This window comes from Oncorhynchus mykiss, chromosome 14 (genome assembly GCF_057628025.1).
Source record: "Oncorhynchus mykiss isolate SJ-2025 chromosome 14, ASM5762802v1, whole genome shotgun sequence".
Taxonomy (NCBI): domain Eukaryota; kingdom Metazoa; phylum Chordata; class Actinopteri; order Salmoniformes; family Salmonidae; genus Oncorhynchus; species Oncorhynchus mykiss.
In genome coordinates, this window is record NC_143035.1 from 14,302,559 (window position 1) to 14,326,274 (window position 23,716).

General features: G+C 42.8%; 1 protein-coding gene across 2 annotated transcripts in view; it reads left to right on the forward strand.

Moving 5' to 3' along the window:
- The first annotated feature begins 303 nt into the window (after positions 1-303).
- The window catches only part of LOC110488871 (complexin-1), a 69,605-nt gene continuing 46,192 nt past the window's right edge, over positions 304-23,716 (forward strand). Inside the window, exons 1-2 of one of the 2 annotated variants that reach the window (XM_021561308.3) lie at positions 304-769; positions 1,903-2,018. In XM_021561308.3, coding sequence (XP_021416983.1) covers positions 1,988-2,018 — 31 coding nt within the window. In that variant the 5' untranslated portion in view covers positions 304-769; positions 1,903-1,987. Of the gene's footprint in view, positions 985-1,902; positions 2,019-23,716 lie in introns of both variants that reach the window. The other variant, XM_021561307.3, reaches the window with a different exon arrangement.

Below are 23,716 nucleotides of genomic sequence, written 5' to 3' on the forward strand. Positions count from 1 at the left end.
GTCTCGGGTGTTGGCCACTCGTCTCTGACTTGGCAAAATGTCAGTGTTCTCGTCGAATTACAACGCATTTTGGAGCGTAGGTTACACCACCGGTTTTCATGTCCATTCGCAAATGTTTACATGCCGTTGACATGCGGTAATGATAAATAACAGTACATTACCCTACCGTTTTCTTGACATTTTGTTTTAATTATTGTGATAGGCTCATGTTTAACGTACCCCCACTATTGATTTTTCCAGGCCACGTACCAGACCGTACCACCTTAGTTTCACCCCTGTTTAAATGCAATGTGAAACCTTTGCAATCTGATTAAGTCTGTGTCAATGATGTGATAAACCAAAGAAAACGAGGGGCTCAAGAAACACCTGACAATGGATAAGTAGGCCTACACATGTTGTCCTTTGTGTGTGTGTGTGTGTGTGTGTGTGTGTGTGTGTGTGTGTGTGTAGCCTAATGGAAGGCTACCCTAGATGGATGTCACCTTAAAAAGGATGCATTCAACCACATAGATACACAAAAGCAGACGCCTGGGACAATATAATGTAGGTCAGACATGGTTAAAAGGCAGCAAGGCAGGTATATAGCTGGTCATAAAAGCCGTCCACTTGGTGTTCTTGTTTTCTCGGCTACATACCGGTAAACTACTCAAAAAGACACTATTGGACCGAAAGTGGTGGGACGCACAAAGACTGGACCGTGTCAATAATTGATCGCTCTCTTTCGGTCAGAACGTGGGACGTTTCAGAAGGGAGCTCTACATGTGATTCAGTGAGTTGCTTCATCAGCAGCAGGCAAGGCAGCTGCAGTTCCCCTCGTAAACACACTCATGTAGCCAGTGTGCAAGAAGGAGCAAGGACATACCTTTTTGCCAGGAAACAGGAGATGCTAGGCGTTTGCACTTAATATCATCGTTTGCCATTGCAAAAAAACTTCATTTTTGAGAGTCTTATTGTCGTTTTTGATAGATTCCAATCGCCGGACAGGTAATTATTATGAGCGCTGAAAAAAACCCGGCTGTCGGGTTAACTATGTTGAAGGTTGAGAAAGGAGCTTTCCACCAGCAATGGTGCTGAAACCTGCCTTTGATCGAAAGGAAGTGTTTCTGTATCACCGCAATCATTTTCATGGTGCTTTCACAAATGCAACGCTTTTATTAATCAGTTTAATGTTCAAATTGACTGATCATCTAAATACATACGTTATTTTTGCAATAGGCTACATACAATCAAAAAGGCATGGTTATTGTTCATGTAACAACATCGTAGGTTATAGGAATCAGGAACATTGATCGTTTCTAGATGGGTTGACAAACATTTGGAATCGTAAAAATATAAATTCTCTGTATTGGAAGTTTTCAATATGAGGAGGATTATTGTGTATTTTGGTCATCACCCTTCACCTCTGCTACTCCCGGGAAATGTGGAGACCTCTAAGAAATAGTTAAGTGTCGGTGACATATTTTAGACTTTGAGTAGCCTACCAATAAGAACACAAGTTTCGATATAATTCTCAATAACAAACCAGACATAATCAAATGTGATGTTTTAGGCTAAAAATGAGCATACTGATAAGTGTGTAGGAGAAGTGTACAGCACCATATTGTTATTTGTGCTCGTGACTTAATCAGATTGTGCATGCGTCTGCGTTTAGGATATGAGGTCTGATATATTGACGGTTGGTGTCCTTCCTATGGGTCCTAAACAGTCAGTCTACCTATGAGCTATTACATGCATATTTTTATTGGTGCTAAGAAGCATATTCAGTTACTTACATCAATAGATTCTTATGGAAATATGGCTGAATAGTATTTAAAAAGTTTCTTCAGAGTAAAGGGTTTCGATCAGGACAAGTTACACGTTTCAGTGGGAACTCAACACCGACTGTTTTTCTTTTTACTTTAGATCTGCCAATAAAGGACTATTTCTCCTGCTGGACCTGAATGTAAGATCGCGAGGATAAAGAAGTCAGGAATCAAAAGCCATCATCATGGATTTTGTTATGAAGCAAGCGTTGGGAGGTAAGTTGCTAACCTTATGCTAACACTGCCTGATGAGATCATGCAGTCCTAGTCTGTTGTCTCTATGGGGAGATACGGGAGCGTCCGAGTGTCTTCCAGTCTTCCAGACTATAGGTCATGACGAGGTCCGTTAAGGCGACTAAAACCACTTTGTTTATATTGGTTGATGGGTTTTTGGAGATACACAACTATCATGTTATTCTGTTACATTTATAGTTATGTATATATTCTGTGAAAGTAAACTTATATATAAGCTATGCCAGTTCATCATTGAAGGCTATATTTTTCTTGGTGAAATTTGAACACGCATCATTTATATATTTAGAAGGTTTGGATGTTTATCGATAGATTATGTCGAAAATATCATAGTATTTTGAATAACCACTGTTTTGGTTATGCGCAATTTCGCACTGCATATCCAGCACTTAGTCAGTCCCTTTGTTGAGAGCTATTGGCAATTTTACGCATTTCAGGATATGCACAGATACATTGCACATGTTTTAAAGCCCGAATCCTTAAAGCGCTATTTACTCTTCCATGAAGTTCATCTGGAGCATAGGGGTTGAACAATTGTCCATCCAAAAAACGAATACAGTGGAAGCCTACCTGTAGCCTTCCAATGAGCATCATTACAAACATTATTACTGTGCAGTAGTACATCTTGACTTTGTGCTACTGCTCCTTATCTTCCAGCTGCAAAAGCCTATCAACACTAATTTAATCTTCAACAATTTTATTAGTGCACATTAAATATGCATGATTTTATTTTCATAATTACTTGAGCTGAGATGTCCCTATGTGGGATTAGCATATAAAGTAATGCATTTTTTAATGAATGTAACAAATTGATCCTATCATCAATATGCAAATCAATCTAGTGGCTGGTGAAGTAAGTGTCTTATATGGAGAGGTGCTAAACCTAGAGATAGACTGTAATACAGTAAACCTTCTCAAATCCTGACACGGCCTCATCCCTCCCTCCCTCCCTCCACACACACACACACACACACACACACACACACACACACACACACACACACACACACACACACACACACACACACACACGCACACACACACACACACACGCACACGCACGCACGCACAACCTTGTCCCTTGCCATAAAAATCGTGACTTGCCATGCATCCCTGTCATTGCTGGCTTTAGACAGCTGTGCGTTCTGAGACCCGATGATGGATACGTGGGAGAAACCAACACTGACTGATTAGGGAGAGCAAGGGCTCGACGAGGAAGAGATGGGATTCATTTCATTAAACAGCTGCTAGATAAGGCAGTTTGTCAGGGCCTGTGGTCATCTGTACACAGCTACATCGATAAAGAAAACGAGTAGAATCCACTGAATTGTGTGCAAAGGGATTTCACACATGAGGAAATTGAGCTGTGGTGCCAAGGTCCTAACCTTCAGCAGTTTGGAGACATGTTCTTGTTTATTTCTCTCCTATTGATGTGGGAAATGTGTGTGTGGAAGAAGATTGCCTTTTGGTTAATTAAGTTTGGCTTGCTTCCCCATTGTAGCAAGTTACACTGGTGGATTTGGACACTGATACATGCCTAAATTGGAACGCAGTGGCTGTACAGTAACATGTTGTACATTACGCTGACTCTGCGCTTCACTGCGATGTATGGGTTATGACTGACAGTCGCGACAAGAAGTTGCCTCCCTCCCGCTAATTAGGAAACTTTTGAATTTTTTGTTGTTGTCTCAGTGAGGGAAGTGCTGTAAATTAAGAGGACACTATGTATTTTGAAAGATGAGAAGTTGAGGAATATAATAAATACTGCCTTGATGTCATACAAGCAAGCCAAACACCCATGTGAGTCCAAATGTGCACTTCACTTTTCCATATCATAAAACGCATGTCAAATCAAATTGTATTTGTCACATGCGCCAATACAACAGGTGTAGACCTTAGAGTGAAATGCTTACTTACAAGCCTTAACCAACAATGCAGTTTAAAAAAAAAGAATAAGAAATAAAAGTAACAAAAAATTGAAGAGCAGCAGTAAAATAACAATAGGGAGGCTATATACAGAGGGTACCGTTACAGAGTCAATGTGTTGGGGCACCAGTTAGTCGAGGTAATTGAGGCAATATGTACATGTAGGTTGAGTTATTAAAGTGACTATTCATAGATAATAACAGAGAGTAGCAGCAGTGTAAAATGGGGGGGGGGGATAGTCTAGGTAGCCATTAGATTAGATGTTCAGGAGTCTTATGGCTTGGGGGTAGAAGCTGTTTAGAAGCCTTTTGGCACCCCGGTACCACTTGCCTGTGGTAGCAGAGAGAACAGTCTAGGGTGGCTGGAGTCATTGACATTTTTAGGGTCTTCCTCTAACACCGCCTGGTATAGAGGTTCTGGATGGCAGGAAGCTTGGCCCCAGTGATGTACTGGGCTGTACACATTACCCTCTGTATTGCCTTGCGGTCAGAGGCCGAGCAGTGGCCATACCAGACAGTGATGGAACTAGTCAGGATGCTCTCAATGGTGTAGCTGTTGAACCTTTTGAGGATCTGAGGACCCATGCCAAATAATTTATCCTGAGGGGGAATAGGTTTTGTCGTGCCCTCTTCATGACTGCCTTGGTGTGCTTGGACCATGTTATTTTGTTGGTGATGTGGACACCAGTTTTTAACCTGCTCCACTACAGCCCCGTCTATGAGAATGGGGGCGTGTTCGATCCTCCTTTTCCTGTAGTCCACAATCATCTCCTATGTCTTGATCACGTTGAGGGAGAGGTTGTTGTCCTGGCAACCCATGGCCAGGTCTCTGACTTCCTCCCTATAGGCTGTCTTGTCGTTGTCTGTGATCAGGCCTACCGCTGTTGTGTCATCAGCAAACTTAATGATGGTGTTGGAGTTGTGCCTGCCCGTGCAGTCATGAGTGAACAGGGAGTACAGGAGGGGACTGAGCATGCAACCCTGAAGGGCCCCCGTGTTGAGGATCAACGTGGTGGATGTGTTGTTTACTACCCTTAACACCTGGGGGCGGCCCATCAGGAAGTCCAGGATCCAGTTGCAGAGGGAGGTGTTTAGTCCCAGGGTCGTTAGCTTATCAATGAGCTTCGAGAGCACCATGGATTTGAACACTGAGCTGTAGTCAATGAATAGAATTCTCACATAGGTGTTTATTTTATCCCGGTGGGAGATGGCAGTGTTGAGGGCAATATAGATTGCATCATCTGTGGATCTGTTAGGGCGGTATACAAATTGGAGTGGGTCTAGGGTTTCTGGGATAATGGTGTTGATGTGAGCCATGACCAGCCTTTCAAAGCACTTCATGGCTACAGATGTGAGTGCTACGGGTCAGTAGTCTTTTAGGCAGGTTACCTTAGTGTTCTTGGGCACAGGGACTATGGTGGTCTGCTTGAAACATGTTGGTATTACAGACTCAGACAGGGAGAGGTTGAAAATGTCAGCAAAGACACTTGCCAGTTGGTCACCAATGGCATTGTGGTGTACTCCTCAATGCCATCGGAAGAATCCCGGAACGTATTCCAGTCTGTGCTAGCAAAACAGTCCTGTAGCTTAGTCACATACAGTGTCAATGTTTAGGATCACTATGTTTGCTGTACAGTTACAAGATGACATGACGTCGTACCCTGGGTTGTTCTGAACAGAATGAGCCTATGTTTGTCGATTGTGAATAAAATTTGCCATGTCACATGCACAGTGGTGAAGCGAAGTTTCGCGGCCCCTGCAAGGTCCGAGCAAGGCCCCCCTCCAACCCATGTTTAATATGATACATATTTCTTGCCAGGGTGCCGAGAGAAACATTTGCAGTTTTATAGCTAATCTCATGTTATTTTACATATCTTGCCATGAGGCTGTGAGAAAACGGTGCTCTTTTAGAGCCCAGCGATTCTTGAGGACAATCTTCAATTTTTTCTCACAAAAATGTGTCTTAATATTTTGATAGATCAAAGTATCACCATGTAAAGGAACAACTTCCTATTTTTGTCCATAAAATCCCACTAACTGTATTTATTTGAACCTAATTAGACACCATAAAAGGCAGTTCATTTGAAATATTATTGTACAACAAGTGTTTAAAAGCCTTGATTGTTTAATTCTAACACTCAAATACATTATACAAATCTCCACATTTCTTCTTATTTTGTTTTATAGCACTGTTAAATGCTTCAGGGCTAATTCCGTTAGCATTTTGGCATGATTTTCTAGATTTACAACATAAAACAACATTTCAAGAGCAAACATTATCCTTTAGGTCTAGCACAGCAAATACTTCAAATGTTTAGGGCATATGTTGCAGAACAGTGATTCCAATATCCTAAGGGGGTTGACAAGTTACTGACAGAGTTGACAACAGATACTCAAAACAGACATATTATTGCCTCCAAAAAGAAAAGTTCAATGCAAACATTTGTAAAATATGGACAATTATTCATTTGAAAACCCCCAATAAAAACATCAGATCTTTTAGCATTCTGACGGAGTGCACTTTGGACACAAACCTGACATTGCTGTTTTACGGAGTTGACAAAAATTGTGTTTTTCTTCTTCATTCAAGTGGTATTCACAGTAGCAATTTTGTTTTTTCCTCAGTTGCTTTATGACACTAAAACCTAAGTAAATGCAACATATTTGAACCAAAAGTCATATTTTATTTTAATCTGTCAGGCAGATTGAATTGTCAGTTTATGGTTGTGACCATGGTGATTCTAATATTGTTTGTTTAAATCTATCAAAAGTAGAGAACCCTACTGGCCACGAGTGGTCTTGTTACACTTCATGCAATGAGGACATGAATAAGGGGTCCTTATGGTTTTGCTGACCCTGCTCATTCCTGATTCATCTTATACAAATCAGACGGAGTTGGCCATATCTCCAGACACATATTTCACAGAGGGCCATTTAATATCCATTATCGGCAGTTGTTAAAATTGTAAAAACTTTTTAGGATATTTTGAAATTGGGATCCTTTGCTCCGGACAAGGGAATTTTCAGGCATAGAGCTGACATGGAAATGAATAATATTTCAAGTATTTAGAAAATTAAAAAACATATATTTATCCTTAAAAAATTCCCCTAAATGTAAACTTTAACCTAAAAAATGCAACAAAATGCTTTTCTTTTTTTACCATGAAAATAAATATTCCCTGCCGGACAAGGATTATCTCGACTTTCAAGAATCCCTGAGCTAATTTCCTGCTATTCAATGTATGTCACGCCCTGACCTTAGTTTTCTGTTTTCTGTATTATTTTGGTCAGGGTGTGACGAGGGTGGGTATGCTTGTTTGTCCTGTCTAGGGTTTTTGTATATCTAGGGGTGTTTGTTAGTCTAGGTCTATGGTGGCCTGAATTGGTTCCCAATCAGAGACAGCTGTTTATCGTTGTCTCTGATTGGGGATCCTATTTAGGTTGCCATTTTCCATTTTGGTTTTGTGGGTTATTGTCTATGTGTAGTTGCCTGTCAGCACTTGTTATTGTAGCTTCATGTTTGTTTTGTTAGTTTGTTAAGTGTTCTTTGTTTGTTAAGTGTTCTTTGTTTGTTAAGTGTTCTTTGTTTGTTAAAAGAAGAATGTATTTTTATCACTCTGCGCCTTGGTCTCCTCTTTATGACGAACGTGCAAATGTATTTTGCCAAGAGGCTGAGAGAAGATGTTGCAGTTGTAAAGCTAATTTCCTGTAATTCCAAAATATTTGTTCATGGTTTATGACATGTTCATATGCTATTTGGGGGTCCGACCTAGGGGGGAAAGCTCGCCCCCTCCCCCATGGGGATGTGTGCTAAGCCAGTGCACACGCACCTGAATGAACTCATGGCATCTTTCTATGCGTGACACGTATACTCCCTCTCCGGCGCTCGAGGTCGTCAGGCTGCTCGTTATTATGCACACCTGTCACCATCGTTACGCTCATCAGCGCCTCGTCAGACTCACCTGGACTCAATCACCTGCCTGATTACCTTCCCTATAACTGTCACTCCCTTTGGTTGTGTCCCTAGGCCTTATTCACTCTGTTCGTGTTTCATGTCTGTACGCTACTCTTGTTTCTGTGTTCTTCCATATTCGTTTTTTATTAAATATTTGCTCCCTGTACTTGCTTCCCGGCTGCTAGCGTACATGTTACAATGCAGATCAAATTATGGTCCGTTTCCCTGAATTGCATTGCGAAACACTGTAATATAACATAACTTTGCTAGTCATGTTGGCAATTAAACAGGCTTTCAAATGATTCCCACTGCGATTTACAATGGACCGTTTTTGGATTGCGTAAACAACATTAGTAATTGTGTGAGGGCTGGGATGCAGGATTGCGTTCCAAAAGAAAAACAACTACACGTGTGCTTGCTCTAGCTCCTGAACGGCACAGCTAGGAGAGCTCCAAAAAGCCCCTTATAGTTGAAGACTCTTCTTTGAGTCAAAAAAAAGTGCATTGATATTACTTAGTAAGAGGTGTACTGTATGGCCACTTGAAGACACCAGTTAGTACTCTCACTCAAACCATTGTAATTTGTTTGTCTTATGTTGCACTTACCCCACATTTCCAGGAATATTCTTATCATGTTACTGATGTTACTTGTTACTATTTGTATCATGTTACTGATGTGTATCATGTTACTATTTTCAGATTTTGTTATCAACAAATGCGGCGAAAAGTACAATAAATGTCAAATGCACATAAAATCAACACTGTATGGTTTGGATTCAGTCTTCTGTCAGGTGAACTGTTGTGTCCTCATCCTTTGGTCGAATAATTTCCCCATGATCTCCAAACTGTTCCCTTTCAATTGTTACCATGGTTATGCATGTGCTTTTCATATTTCTTCTGTAAGAAACATTTCAATTTTGGGCAGCAGATAGCCTAATGGTGTTTAATTAGGATTAAATGCCCGAATCCCCTAGCCGACTACGTGAAAAATCTGTCAATGTGCCTTTGAGCAAGGCACTGAACCTTAATTGATCCTGTAAGTCGCTTTGGATAAGAGTGTCTGCTAAATGACAGTATTTAAAAAGTATTATTTTTTGCCCTATCCATAAACAGTGCCTTCGGAAAGTATTCAGACCTCTTCCCTTTTCCACATTTTGTTACGTTACAGGCTTATTCTAAAATGGATTAAATCATATTTAAATATTTTTCCTCATCAACCTACACACAATATCCCATAATGACAAATATTTGCACATTTATCCCAAAAAATAACTGAAATACTTTATTGACATAAGTATTCAGACCCTATGCTATGAGAATTGAAATTGAGTTCAGGTGCATCCTGCTTCCATAGATCATCCATGAGATGACTTCATTGGAGTCCTGTGGTAAATTCAATTGATTGGACATTATTTGGAAAGGTACACACCTGTCTATATAATGTCCCTCCTTGAAAGTGCATGTCAGCGCAAGAACCAAGCCATGAGGTTGAAGGAATTGTCCTTAGAGCTCCAAGACAGGATTGGATTGTGTCGAAGCACAGATCTGGGGAAGGGTACCAAAAAAATTCTGCAGCATTGAAGGTCCCCAAGAACACAGTGGCCTCCATCAATCTTAAATGGAAAAAGTTTGCAACCACTAAGACTCTCCTTGGAGCTTGGAAAACTAAGAAATCGGGGGAGAAGGGCCTTGGTCAGACCAAGAACCTGATGGTCACTTTGACAGAGCTCCCGAGTTCCTCTGTGGAGATGGGTGAACCTTCCAGAAGGACAAAGATCTCTGCAGCACTACACCAATCAGGCCTTTATGGTAGAGTGGCCAGACGGAAGCCAAGCCACCGTAAAAGGCACATGACAGCCCGCTTGGAGTTTGCTAAAAGGCCCCTAAAGGACTCTCAGACCATGAGAAACAAGATTACCTGGTCTGACGAAACCAAGATTGAACTCTTTTGTCTTTGAACTCTTTGGCCTAAATAAAGAACTCTCTGGGAAGAAGAAAGATGGGGGTATATTTTTCATGATGCAACACTCATGGTGGGATTGTGATAACAAACAGAAAGACAAGTCCTTTTCTTCATCTGACCTAGGATACCTCACAATCAAATGCCGACCGTATTACTTTCCAAGAGAATTCTCTTCAGTATAGTCACATCCATGTATATTCCCCCTCAAGACGATACCATGATCGCCCTCAAAGAACTTCACTGGACTACTGAATCTGGAAAAACATTGGATCACTGCTACTCAACTTTTAGAAATGCTTACAAGGCCCTCCCCCACCCACCCTTTGGCAAATCTGATCGCGACTCCATTTTGCTCCAAACCTTCCTATAGGCAGATACTCAAAAAGGAAGTACCCGTGCTAAGGTCTAATCAACGCTGGTCTGACCAATCGAAATCCATGCTTCAAGATTGTTTTGATCACGCGGACTGGGATATGTTCCGGGTAGCCTCTGAGAATGACATCGACGGATGCACAAAAATGGTGACTGAGTTCATCAGGAAGTGTATAGGAGATGTTGTACCTACTGTGACTATTAAAACCAACCCAAACCAGAAACCGTGGATAGATGGCAGCATTTGTGCAAAACTGAAAACAAGAACCACTGCATTTAACCATGGCAAGGTGACTGGGAATATGGCCGAATACAAACAGTGTAGTTATTCCCTCGGTAAGGCAATCGAACAGGCAAAACGTCAGGACAGAGACAAAGTGGAGTTGCAATTCAACGGCTCTGACATGAGACGTATGTGGCAGGGTCTACAGACAATCACAGACTGCAAAGGAAAAACCAGCCACGTCGCAGACACCGACGTCTTTCTTCCGGACAAGCTAAACACCTTCTTCACCCGCTTTGAGGATAACACAGTGCCACCGACGCAGCATTCTACCAAGGACTGTGGGCTCTCCTTCTCCGTGGCCGATGTAAGGCATTTAAGCATTTTAACAATTGCAAAAATGCCGGCCCAGACGGCATCCCTAACCGCGTCCTCAGAGTATGCGCAGACCAGCTGGCTGGAGTGTTTACAGACATATTCAATCTCTCCCTATTCCAGTCTTCTGTCCCCACGTGCTTCAAGATGTCCACCATTGTTCCTGTACCAAAGGAAGCAAAGGTAACTGAACTAAATGACTATCGCCCAGTAGCACTCACTTCTGTCATCAAGAAGTGCTTTGAGAGGCTAGTCAATTAAGGATCATATCACCTCTACTTTACCTGACACCCTAGATCCACTTAAATTTGCTTACTGCCCCAATAGATCCACAGATGGTGTAATCTCCATCGCACTGCACGCTGCTCTATCCAAACTGGACAACAATAAAACCTACACTACCATTCAAAGTCTAGGGTCATATCTCTGCCATATCTCTGTCCAGTGTCTGTGTTCTTTTGCGAATCTTAATCTTTATCTAACACAATGTGCCATTGGAAAACAGGAGTGATGGTTGCTGATAATGGGCCTCTGTACGCCTATGTAGATATTCCAATAAAAAATCTGCCATTTCCAGCTACAATAGTTATTTACAACATTAAAAATGTATACACTGTATTTATGATCAATTTGATGTTATTTTAATGGACAAAAAAGTAGCTTTTCGTTCAAAAACAAGGTAATTTCTAAATTACCCAAAACTTTTGAATTTCTTATGTACTGTATGTAAGAATGCTGTTCATTGACTATAGCTCAGCATTCAACACCATAGTACCCTCCAAGCTCATCATTAAGCTCGGGGCCCTGGGTCTGAAACTCTTCCCTGTGCAACTGGGTCCTGGACTTCCTGACTGGCCGCCCCCAGGTGGTGAAGGTAGGAAACAACACCACTTTGCTGATCCTCAACACAAGGGCCCCACAAGGGTGCATGCTCAGCCCCCTGCTATACTCCCTGTTCACCCATGACTGTGTGGCCATGCATGCCTCCAACTCAATCATCAAGTTTGTAGATGACACAACAGTTGTAGACCTGATTACCAACGAGACAGTCTACAATAGGTTGCTTCCATCCGGTTACGCAACCCTTCATCTTAGAGGCTGCTGCCCTATATACATAGACTTGACGTTTTGCCTGTTTGATTTCCTTATGGAGGGAATAACTACAGTGTTTGGATTTGGCCATATTCCCAGTCACCTTGCCATGGTTAAATGCGGTGTTTGTGCTTTCAGTTTTGCGTGAATTCCGCCTTCTATCCACGGTTTCTGGTTAGGGTAGGTTTTAATCGTCACAGTGGGTACAACATCTCCTACACACTTCCTGATGAACTCAGTCACTGTATTTGTGTATTCATCTATGTTATCCTCAGAGGCTACCCGGAACATATCCCAGTCCGCGTGATCAAAACAATCTTGAAGCATCGATTCCGATTGGTCAGGCCAGCTTTGAATAGTCCTTAGCACAGGTAGTCCTGTTTGAGTTTTATCCTGGAGGAAGGGAGGAGCAAAATGGAGTCATGATCAGATTTGCCGAAGGGAGGGCGGGGGAGGGCCTTGTAGACATTTCGAAAAGCTGAGTAGCAGTGGTCTAATGTTTTCTCAGAGTGAGTGCTACAGTCAACGTGTTGGTAGAACTTCGATAGTGTTTCCCCCCCAAAAAAGATAAATCCCCAGATACAATAAATGCACGCTCAGGATATGTGGTTTCCAGTTTGCATAAAGTCCAGTGAAGTTCTTTGAGGGCCGTCGTGGTATCAGCTTGAGGGGGAATATACACGGCTGTGACTATAACCGAAGAAAATTATCTTGGGAGGTAATATGGTCAGCATTTAATTGTGAGGTATTCAGATCAGGTGAACAAAAGGACTTGAGTTTCTGTATGTTTTCACAATCACACCATGAGTAGTTTTTATTATTTATTTATTTTTATTTCACCTTTATTTAACCAGGTAGGCAAGTTGAGAACAAGTTCTCATTTACAATTGCGATCTGGCCAAGATAGAGCAAAGCATTTCGACACATACAACGACACAGAGTTACACATGGAGTAAAACAAACATACAGTCAATAATACAGTATAAACAAGTATATATACGATGTGAGCAAATGAGGTGAGATAAGGGAGGTAAAGGCAAAAAAAGGCCATGGTGGCAAAGTAAATACAATATAAATATAAACACTGGAATGGTAGATTTGCAATGGAAGAATGTGCAAAGTAGAAATAAAAATAATGGGGTGCAAAGGAGCAAAATAAATTAATTAAATACAATAGGGAAAGAGGTAGTTGTTTGGGCTAAATTATAGGTGGGCTATATACAGGTGCAGTAATCTGTGAGCTGCTCTGACAGTTGGTGCTTAAAGCTAGTGAGGGAGATAAGTGTTTCCAGTTTCAGAGATTTTTGTAGTTCGTTCCAGTCATTGGCAGCAAAGAACTGGAAGGAGAGGCGGCCAAAGAAAGAATTGGTTTTGGGGGTGACTAGAGAGATATACCTGCTGGAGCGTGTGCTACAGGTGGGAGATGCTATGGTGACCAGCGAGCTGAGATAAGGGGGGACTTTACCTAGCAGGGTCTTGTAGATGACATGGAGCCAGTGGGTTTGGCGACAAATATGAAGCGAGGGCCAGCCAACGAGAGCGTACAGGTCGCAATGGTGGGTAGTATATGGGGCTTTGGTAACAAAACGGATTGCACTGTGATAGACTGCATCCAATTTGTTGAGTAGGGTATTGGAGGCTATTTTGTAAATGGCATCGCCAAAGTCGAGGATTGGTAGGATGGTCAGTTTTACAAGGGTATGTTTGGCAGCATGAGTGAAGGATGCTTTGTTGCGAAATAGGAAGCCAATTCTAGATTTAACTTTGGATTGGAGATGTTTGATATGGGTCTGGAAGGAGAGTTTACAGTCTAACCAGACACCTAAGTATTTGTAGTTCTAAGTCAGAGCCGTCCAGAGTAGTGATGTTGGACAGGCGGGCAGGTGCAGGTAGCGATCGGTTGAAGAGCATGCATTTAGTTTTACTTGTATTTAAGAGCAATTGGAGGCCACGGAAGAAGAGTTGTATGGCATTGAAGCTTGCCTGGAGGGTTGTTAACACAGTGTCCAAAGAAGGGCCAGAAGTATACAGAATGGTGTCGTCTGCGTAGAGGTGGATCAGAGACTCACCAGCAGCAAGAGCGACCTCATTGATGTATACAGAGAAGAGAGTCGGTCCAAGAATTGAACCATGTGGCACCCCCATAGAGCCTTCCAGAGTTCCGGACAGCAGACCCTCCGATTTGACACACTGAACTCTATCAGAGAAGTAGTTGGTGACCAAGGCGAGGCAATCATTTGAGAAACCAAGGCTGTCGAGTCTGCCGATGAGGATGTGGTGATTGACAGAGTCGAAAGCCTTGGCCAGATCAATGAATACGGCTGCACAGTAATGTTTCTTATCGATGGCGGTTAAGATATCGTTTAGGACCTTGAGCGTGGCTGAGGTGCACCCATGACCAGCTCTGAAACCAGATTGCATAGCAGAGAAGGTATGGTGAGATTCTAAATGGTCAGTAATCTGTTTGTTGACTTGGCTTTCGAAGACCTTAGAAGGCATGGTAGGATAGATATAGGTCTGTAGCAGTTTGGGTCAAGAGTGTCCCCCCCCCTTTGAAGAGGGGGATGACCGCAGCTGCTTTCCAATCTTTGGGAATCTCAGACGACACAAAAGAGAGGTTGAACAGGCTAGTAAATAGGGGTGGCAACAATTTCGGCTGATCATTTTAGAAAGAAAGGGTCCAGATTGTCTAGCCCGGCTGATTTGTAGGGGTACAGATTTTGCAGCTCTTTCAGAACATCAGCTGAACGGATTTGGGAGAAGGAGAAATGGGGAAGGCTTGGGCGAGTTGCTGTGGGGGGTGCAGTGCTGTTGACCGGGGTAGGAGTAGCGAGGTGGAAAGCATGGCCAGCCGTAGAAAAATGCTTATTGAAATTCTCAATTATGGTGGATTTATCAGTGGTGACAGTGTTTCCTATCTTCAGTGCAGTGGGCAGCTGGGAGGAGGTGTTCTTATTCTCCATGGACTTTACAGTGTCCCAGAACTTTTTTGAGTTAGTGTTGCAGGAAGCAAATTTCTGCTTGAAAAAGCTAGCCTTGGCTTTTCTAACTGCCTGGGTATAATGGTTTCTAGCTTCCCTGAACAGCTGCATATCACGGGGGCTGTTCGATGCTAATGCAGAACGCCATAGGATGTTTTTGTGTTGGTTAAGGGCAGTCAAGTCGGGGGAGAACCAAGGGCTTTATCGGTTCCTGGTTCTAAATTTATTGAATGGGGCATGTTTATTTAAGATGGTTAGGAAGGCATTTAAAAAAAATATCCAGGCATCCTCTACTGACGGGATGAGATCAATATCCTTCCAGGATACCCCGGCCAGGTCGATTAGAAAGGCCTGCTCGCTGAAGTGTTTCAGGGAGCGTTTGACAGTGATGAGTGGAGGTCGTTTGACCGCTGACCCATTACGGATGCAGGCAATGAGGCAGTGATCGCTGAGATCTTGGTTGAAGACAGCAGAGGTGTATTTAGAGGGCAAGTTGGTTAGGATGATATCTATGAGGGTGCCCGTTTTTAAGGCTTTGGGGAGGTACCTGGTAGGTTCACTGATAATTTGTGTGAGATTGAGGGCATCAAGTTTAGATTGTAGGATGGCTGGGGTGTTAAGCATGTTCCAGTTTAGGTCGCCTAGCAGCACGAGCTCTGAAGATAGATGGGGGGCAATCAGTTCACATATGGTGTCCAGAGCACAGCTGGGGGCAGAGGGTGGTCTATAGCAGGCGGCAACGGTTGAGAGACTTGTTTTTAGAGAGGTGGATTTTTAAAAGTAGAAGTTCAAATTGTTTGGGTACAGACCTGGATAGTAGGACAGAACTCTGCAGGCTATCTTTGCAGTAGATTGCAACACCGCCCCCTTTGGCAGTTCTATCTTGTCTGAAAATGTTGTAGTTTGGGATTAAAATGTCAGAATTGTTGGTGGTCTTCCTAAGCCAGGATCCAGACACAGCTAGAACATCCGGGTTGGCAGAGTGTGCTAAAGCAGTGAATAGAACAAACTTAGGGAGGAGGCTTCTAATGTTAACATGCATGAAACCAAGGCTATTACGGTTACAGAAGTTGTCAAAAGAGAGCGCCTGGGGAATAGGAGTGGAGCTAGGCACTGCAGGGCCTGGATTCACCTCTACATCGCCAGAGGAACAGAGGAGGAGTAGAATAAGGGTACGGCTAAAAGCAATAAGAATTGGTCGTCTAGAACGTCTGGAACAGAGAGTAAAAGGAGGTTTCTGGGGGCGATAAAATAGCATCAAGGTATAATGTACAGACAAAGGTATGGTAGGATGTGAATACAGTGGAGGTAAACCTAGGTATTGAGTGATGAAGAGAGAGATATTGTCTCTAGAAACATAATTGAAACCAGGAGATGTCATTGCATGTGGGGGTGGTGGAACTAATAGGTTGGATAAGGTATAGTGAGCAGGACTAGAGGCTCTACAGTGAAATAAGCCAATAAACACTAACCAGAACAGCAATGGACAAGGCATATTGACATTGAGAGGCATGCTTAGTCGAGTGATCAAAAGGGTCCAGTGAGTAGAGAGGTTGGTTGGGTGTCACGGCGATTTAGACAGCTAGCCAGGCCATCGGTAGCAAGCTAGCAAAGGATGGAGGTCTGTTATTAGCCACCTCTTGCGTTCCGTCAGTAGATTAGTGGGGTTCCGTGTGGTAGAGGGGATTAATCCAAATCACACAACAACAACAAAAACAATAGATATAGTTATAGAGGCCCAAGAAGAAAAAAATAAATAAATACAAATAAATAAATAAATTGTCCGATTGTCTATTCAGATAGCAGCCGATAAGACAGCTAACGGTTAGCGGGCCGCAGATGGGCGTTCAGGTAACGTCGCGACGGAGGAGCCAGCCGGATAACTCCTTCGGGTAGATAACGTCGGCAGTCCAGTTGTGAAGGCCCGGTGGGGCTCCGCGTAGGCAGTAAAACGGGTCCGGATAGGTGATTGTAGCCCAGGAGTGATTGATGGAACTCTTCAGCTGGCTAGCTCCGGAATAATTGATGTTTGCTCCGGAATCGACGAAAGCCGATAGTCACACGGATAGCAGCTAGCTAGCTGTGAGATCCAGGTATGAATGTCCAGAGTTAGCGGTTGAAATCCAGGGACATGGAGAGAAAAATTGGTCCGGTATGTTCCGTTCCGAGCCGCGCTGCGCCATACAAAACTGCCAATAGATTTTCGAGCTAAAGGATAGCTGATGACCACAAACCGTGGTTAGCTGAATACTAACGATTAGCCAGTAAAGAAGCTAACTAGCTTCTGATTAGCTTCTGATAATCATGAAACATACAACCCGCCTTTCTTCTCCCAGGAGAGTTCTTTATTCCTGTCTGCGCGATGTACTGAGAACCCAGGGCCATGTTTCAGTGAAACAGAATATGTTATAATCCCTGATGTCTCTCTGGAAGAAGATTCTCGACCTGAGCTCGTCTACTATATTATCCAGAGACTGAACATTAGCAAGTAATATACTCGGAAGAAGTGGATGGTGTGTGCGACTCCCGAGTTGGGCTAGAAATCCACTCCAAATACCTCTTCTCAGCCGGCGGCGGTGTTTTGGATCAGCCTCTGGAATCAGTTCAATTGCCCTGAGGGGTATATTCCCGGAAAATGCTGCTGAGTTACCTCCACTCTGATATCCAAAAGTTATTTCCGGCTGTATGTAATAACACAAAAAAATATTATCAAAATTATTACAAAAGGTTTTCCTACTAATTATTTGCCTCCCTTTGAAAATGTCAATGTACACTACATGACCAAGAGTATGCGGACACCTTCTCATCAAACATCTCATTCCAAAATCATGGGCATTAATATGGAGTTGGTCCCGACTTTGCTGCTCTAACAGCCTCCACTCTTCTGGGAAGGCCTTCCACTAGATGTTGGAACATTGCTGTGGGGACTTGCTTCTGTTCAGCCACAAGAGCATTAGTAAGGTTGGACACTGATGTTGGGCGATTAGCCTTGGCTCGCAGTCTGCGTTCCAATTCATGACAAAGGTGTTCGATGTGGGTTGAGGTCAGGGCTCTGTGCAGGCCAGTCAAGTTCTTCCACACCAATGTTGACAAACCATTTCTGTATGGACCTCGCTTTGTGCAAGGGGGCATTGTCATGCTGAAACTGGAAATTGCCTTCCCCAAACTGTTGCCACAAAGTCAGAAACACAGAATTGTCTAGAATGTCAATGTATGCTGTAGCATTAAGATTTCCATTCACTGGAACTAACACCATACCCAAACCGGGTGCACGCGTGCGTCCATGTGCGCCATCGTGCGCAAATAGATTTTGACCCCCCACACGAAACGTGATCACGAGACGCAGGTTGAAATATAAAAACAAACTCTGAACCAATTATATTAATTTGGGGACAGGTCGAAAAGCATTCATTTGTCCTATTTAGCTAGCAACATTTTCCTGGGATATAAACGTTGAGTTGTTATTTTACCTGAAATGCACAAGATCCTCTACTCCGACAATTAATCCACACATAAAACGGTCAACGGAATCGTTTCACGTTGAAAGTCACTGACCTCTTCAGTAAGGCCATTCTACTGCCAATGTTTGTCTATGGAGATTGCATGGAGGTGTGCTTGATTTTTATACACCTGTCAGCAACAGGTGGAGCTGAAATAGCTGAATCCACTCATTTGAAAGGGTGTACACATACTTTTGTATATATAGCGTAATAACAAGCTGTAATGGTTTTCTGTGGGCGAAGGATTGGACCAAAGCGCAGCGTGGTTAGAATTCAACATGTTTAATAAAGACCATAAACGTGAACACTACAAAATACCAAAACAACAAATGTGAAAAACCGAAACAGTCCTATCTGGTGCATAGACACAAAGACAGAAGACAACCACCCACAAAACCAAACACAAAACAGGCTACCTAAATATGGTTCCCAATCAGACACAATGACTAACACCTGCCTCTGATTGAGAACCATATCAGGCCAAACATAGAAATGGGAAAACTAGACACACAACATAGAATGCCCACTCAGCTCACGTCCTGACCAACACTAAAACAAAGAAAACACAAAAGAACTATGGTCAGAATGTGACACAAGCCACTGTAATCCACTTTTGATCAAATTTAGAATGCTCAGTCGGGCATCAGTCCTAAAAAGAATATTAAAAAATATAGTGACAAAACACGCAACCCATGAATAAGAGATTGGGCGATGCATAGTCCTTAAACCCCACCACTACAAAGGTATAGCTACAGGAGTAATAGACTGGGTGGAAGAGAAACACAGCAATCTCTAAATGATTGATGTATTGGCATCTGCCTTCATCAATCCTGTGAGGTTTGTCTTTGGCATGTCCCCTTAAGGTCACTTATGTGTTGTCCGTGCTCATGTTATAATGATGATAGATTCCTTCCACTGTAGTGGGAGAGAGGTTAGATTGACCAATGACCACTGGAGGTAAAATCCCAAGAGGGGTACGCTGCGGACTGCTGTCAATCAAAGCTCGTAATCTGGATTCCTGGTGTTAAAATCTGTTTGTTTGGTTAGTGAATATCTGAACCCCGGATTGTGCATCTATTTATAAATAAATACAATTAGGAAGTAATGTACTAAATAGATATGAAGAAACACAATAGCAGTGGCACTATTATAATTGCTGTAACCACAATCATTACCATCATCATTATTACAATAATCCCAATTCTCCGAACCCACGCTCAGCAGACCGTGGAGTCAAATAAGATTTTATTACCCTAGCTACAGTACAATAACAAAACCGCTTCCTTAGCTTCCGTGCAGCTAATTATGTTTCCAAATGGCTCTTTTCTTTTAGTGTGGAGTTGGAATCAAAACAGTCTACCTGTGACTCCGGGGAGTCGAGTGTGTGTGTGCCGCATGAGCGCTGCCGCTTACTAATTTAGAAACAGCTAATAGTGTATACTATTCAATGAGTGTGTGTTTGTGTGTGTGTTTGTGTGTGTATGACCAGGAAGTTAGCGGCAGTATCACAGAGGGGTGACAGAATCAATATAGCATCCATGACGAGGTAGCCGGGGGGGATCCACATGCACTGCTGTGGGTTCAATGGAGAGATGAAATGTAGAGGTTGGGTTACTGGGAGATAATGGTGACATCCTCCTTAAATAATTAATGTTTATTTTCTTCTCTCAACAGGAGGGTTACTGATGTAGCACGTCTAGGAGTTATACAGCACCATCAGGAGGAAATAGCTGCTGAAATGAAAGGGAGATGGCCTCTGAAATGAAAGGGAGATGGCCGCTGAAATGAATGGGAGATAGCTGTTGAAATGGAAGGGAGATAGCGTGTGAAATGGATAAATGGTTTAATTTGCTCTGAATTTATTGTATTTTTGGCTCAGAGTCGTACCTTCTCGTACACTCACTCACCCCCCCCCCCCCCTCTAACACACACACCTGCAGCATATTACAGCATATTGTCTGTTTTACCATGATGTTTCCCAACCCCTCTGTGCAGGCAGGCGGGCTGAGGCGGATGTGTTGGGTTGTAGTTCAGACAGGCTGTGTCCAGCATGGAGAGTTCTTTAGGGGTCAGCAGCTGTACATTCTACTCCTGGCCAGCCCACTTGGCAGTGCCGGCCCTTGTTGGCTGTAGGCAGTAGGGATTACGACTGTGCTGTAGACCCCTCATGCCCTCATGCCATCCTGGGGACCAGAGAAGACACCAGCCACAGCAGACACGAACGAGCACACACACACACACAAAGCCATTATTCACAGAAATACAAAAGGGAAAGTTCAATATACACAATTAAAACTAATAGCTAGACACACACACATTACTCTTGCACATATGCACGTCACAGATGGGCTAACTTTCCTCTGTTGCGTCTGAGCGTGCCGTGTTGGAGTGACTCATTTGTTTGGCCTGGATATTTGAACCTATATTACGGCAATTCAACACAAAAAGCTCACTTCAGTTTAGGTCATAAAGCTCCTTCAGTGAGAAAAGCATACAATGCTTTTTCACACAGTTCCAACAACTTCAGAGCTTGGTATAGATTCACTTAGAGTATGAACTGATTTCATACAGATGTGGGATCTTAATTTGAGCCAATTTGCTACAGCAGGAAAATAATCCTGCAGTAACAGGAAATGTGAATAATTATGTGGATTATGATTAATTGACATTTTTGAAGGGACTGATAGATTTTTAATTGGGCAAATCAAGTCATTGTAAATTACAAACTTAAAGTTTAAAACTCAAATACACTACAGTTTTGCAATTCCTTCTGTGCAGGAAAATCCTCAGCAACAAAAGAGTGATCAAATGAAGATCCTACATCTGTACACTTACTGTACATATTTCTGATTTTGGGAAGCAATTTTCCAGTTCTTTTGAAGCCACGTGTTTTTGTCTAATTTGAATCTGCTTGACCTTTCATGAAGTTGAAATTATCACCATCATCAATTGCCTGGCATTGCCCATTAAGGCAACAGAGAGCCAAGTAGTCCTTTAGACTATCCAAATATAATTGTCATTTTTTGGGAATGCTTTCAAGTGGGCTCCCAAGTGGCACAGCGGTCTAAGGCACTGCATCTGAGTGCAAGAGGTGTCACTATAGTACCTGCTCGAATCCAGGCTGTATCACATCCAGCTGTGATTGGGAGTCCCATAGAGTGCTGCACAATTCTTCCAGTGTTGTCAGGGTTTGGCCAGGGTAGGCCATCATTGTAAATAAGAATTTGTTCTTAGATGACTTGCCTAGTAAAATAAAAGCTCAGAATCAGCAAAGGGGAATGACGATGAATGGTTTAGAGCAGAGCGCTGTAGTTTAAAATAACAAAACTGGTTTTTTTTAATGAATCTTAGAATTATTTCTTTATTGGAATCAGTTCATCTTTGTGTTTTTCTCTGCTGAAATTTGGACAAAGTTTTTATTTGTGGTCACGTAGTATTGAAACACTGTTTATCCTCTTGGTGATGTAAATCGTTTGACCTAATTTAGCAAAAACTTTCTTCCACTAAAATAGACACCCTGAATACATGCTGGGCCGTTCTTCTGTTCCCAATATTGAAAGTGAAATGTTGAGCAAAAAGTGAAAAGTTCAGTCAAGACACTTAAAAGGCTAGTATCGGGGCTGTTGATATAAAGGAACTACTTCTGTTAAATATAGGCCTGTGACGTTGGCCATTAGATAAGCTCAAATTCTCCGCTTGGGTCTCTCCGATACAGTATGCTACCCTACACCACCCAAAGAGACTATGTTACTGGCTGGTAGTATGTTACGGTCCTTTGGCCGGAGCATCGGTTATCCTCACTGTGCCTCCTTGACCACCTTCCAAAATGGCCACCTCTTTCGTATGTCATCTTGGCAGAAAATCCTGGTCTCCCTCTGTCAGGCTTTAGCCGACATCAATATAGTAAAGGTGAGACGTGGTTCCCTTAAGGTTACAGGCCGCTCTGGTCTCTCCACACATTCACTTTTCCATTACCTTCCTCCCTGCTCCCTCCCTGAAACTCAGTCAAACATAATGTAGGCTCATCAATTATGTCAACCAAACAGACTTTAAGGTCTATTAAACAGCCTGGTCCTGTTTGGTGTGCTAGGTCATTTATCATGTACACTTCTGGTGTCTGGTACCGATTCCATGTGTGTGTGTGTGTGTGTGTGTGTGTGTGTGTGTGTGTGTGTGTGTGTGAGTGAGAGAGAGAGAGAGAGAGAGAGAGAAAGAGAGTTTGTCTTTGTGAGAGAGAATGAGGGGCAGATAAGGAGAGTGGGTCATAACAGCCCACTCACTACAGTACCTTTCCTTTCATAAAACACAGCTTTTCACCCTCGCCACAGGATGACAAAATGAAAGGTGAAAGATGAAATTGTGGTGTTACAGTCTAGAATACAGGTTATTATCTCAATGTATTGCTGTAACTAAATAAAATCCCTGAAATCAAGATTTACGATGGAGAGTTGGCCTCGCATTTCCCTCAAATAATTTATTCAGTGGGGAACCCAAGGTTCAGATGAAGGTCAATGAGTCAGCTAATTAATCCACCAATTACCAAAGCCTGTATAATCCAATCCACCAATTGCACTTCTCTGCTCGTTATATTGTGCAACAACCTACATGTAAGACCTAATGGTGCCCTGTGTGCATTCTACTTCTAGTCAAGTAGAGTACAAGCAATGTGCCTGGTTGGTCACTTGTGTGCAGAGCAGGCCTTTGCCCCATAGCTTTGAAGGCTTGGGGAGAGGGACATGTGGACTGGGCTGGGTTCTGCCGGTGGAGGCAATGCCCTAGTCTCTGATGATAATGCCGGAGGCTGCGTCATGCGCCATCTGTCCAAGGGAGATTCCTCTCTTTCCTTGCTCCTGAAAAGGGTCAATTGGGTTTAGGTGTAATTATTATAACTTTTTTTTTACCTGACAGCATTTTAATTGTGGCTGGAGGAATGCTCAGTTGGCCATCAACTGTAGTGAATGGGAGGGTCAGTTTCAAATGACTTTAGGAGTTAGGTCTATAGGGAGTGGGAATCATTGAGGAAATTGGATTTTGTTATGATTAATCTGGTGTGATTAATCTGTCTCATGGTAGAGATCTGAGCGGACCAGGTGCTTTCTCTAGAGTCAAAACTCGCCTGTTTCCATAACTAACTCCACCCGTTGCTTGAGAGAGGTGCCGTTGGATTGGGCGTGACGGATGCATCGGCAACCTGTTTATGAGGCAGCCAGTTCCTATCATGCATAATAAGCAAGTTGGAGGCCCTACTGTGTTTCTTTAACGGAATGTGAGGAAAAT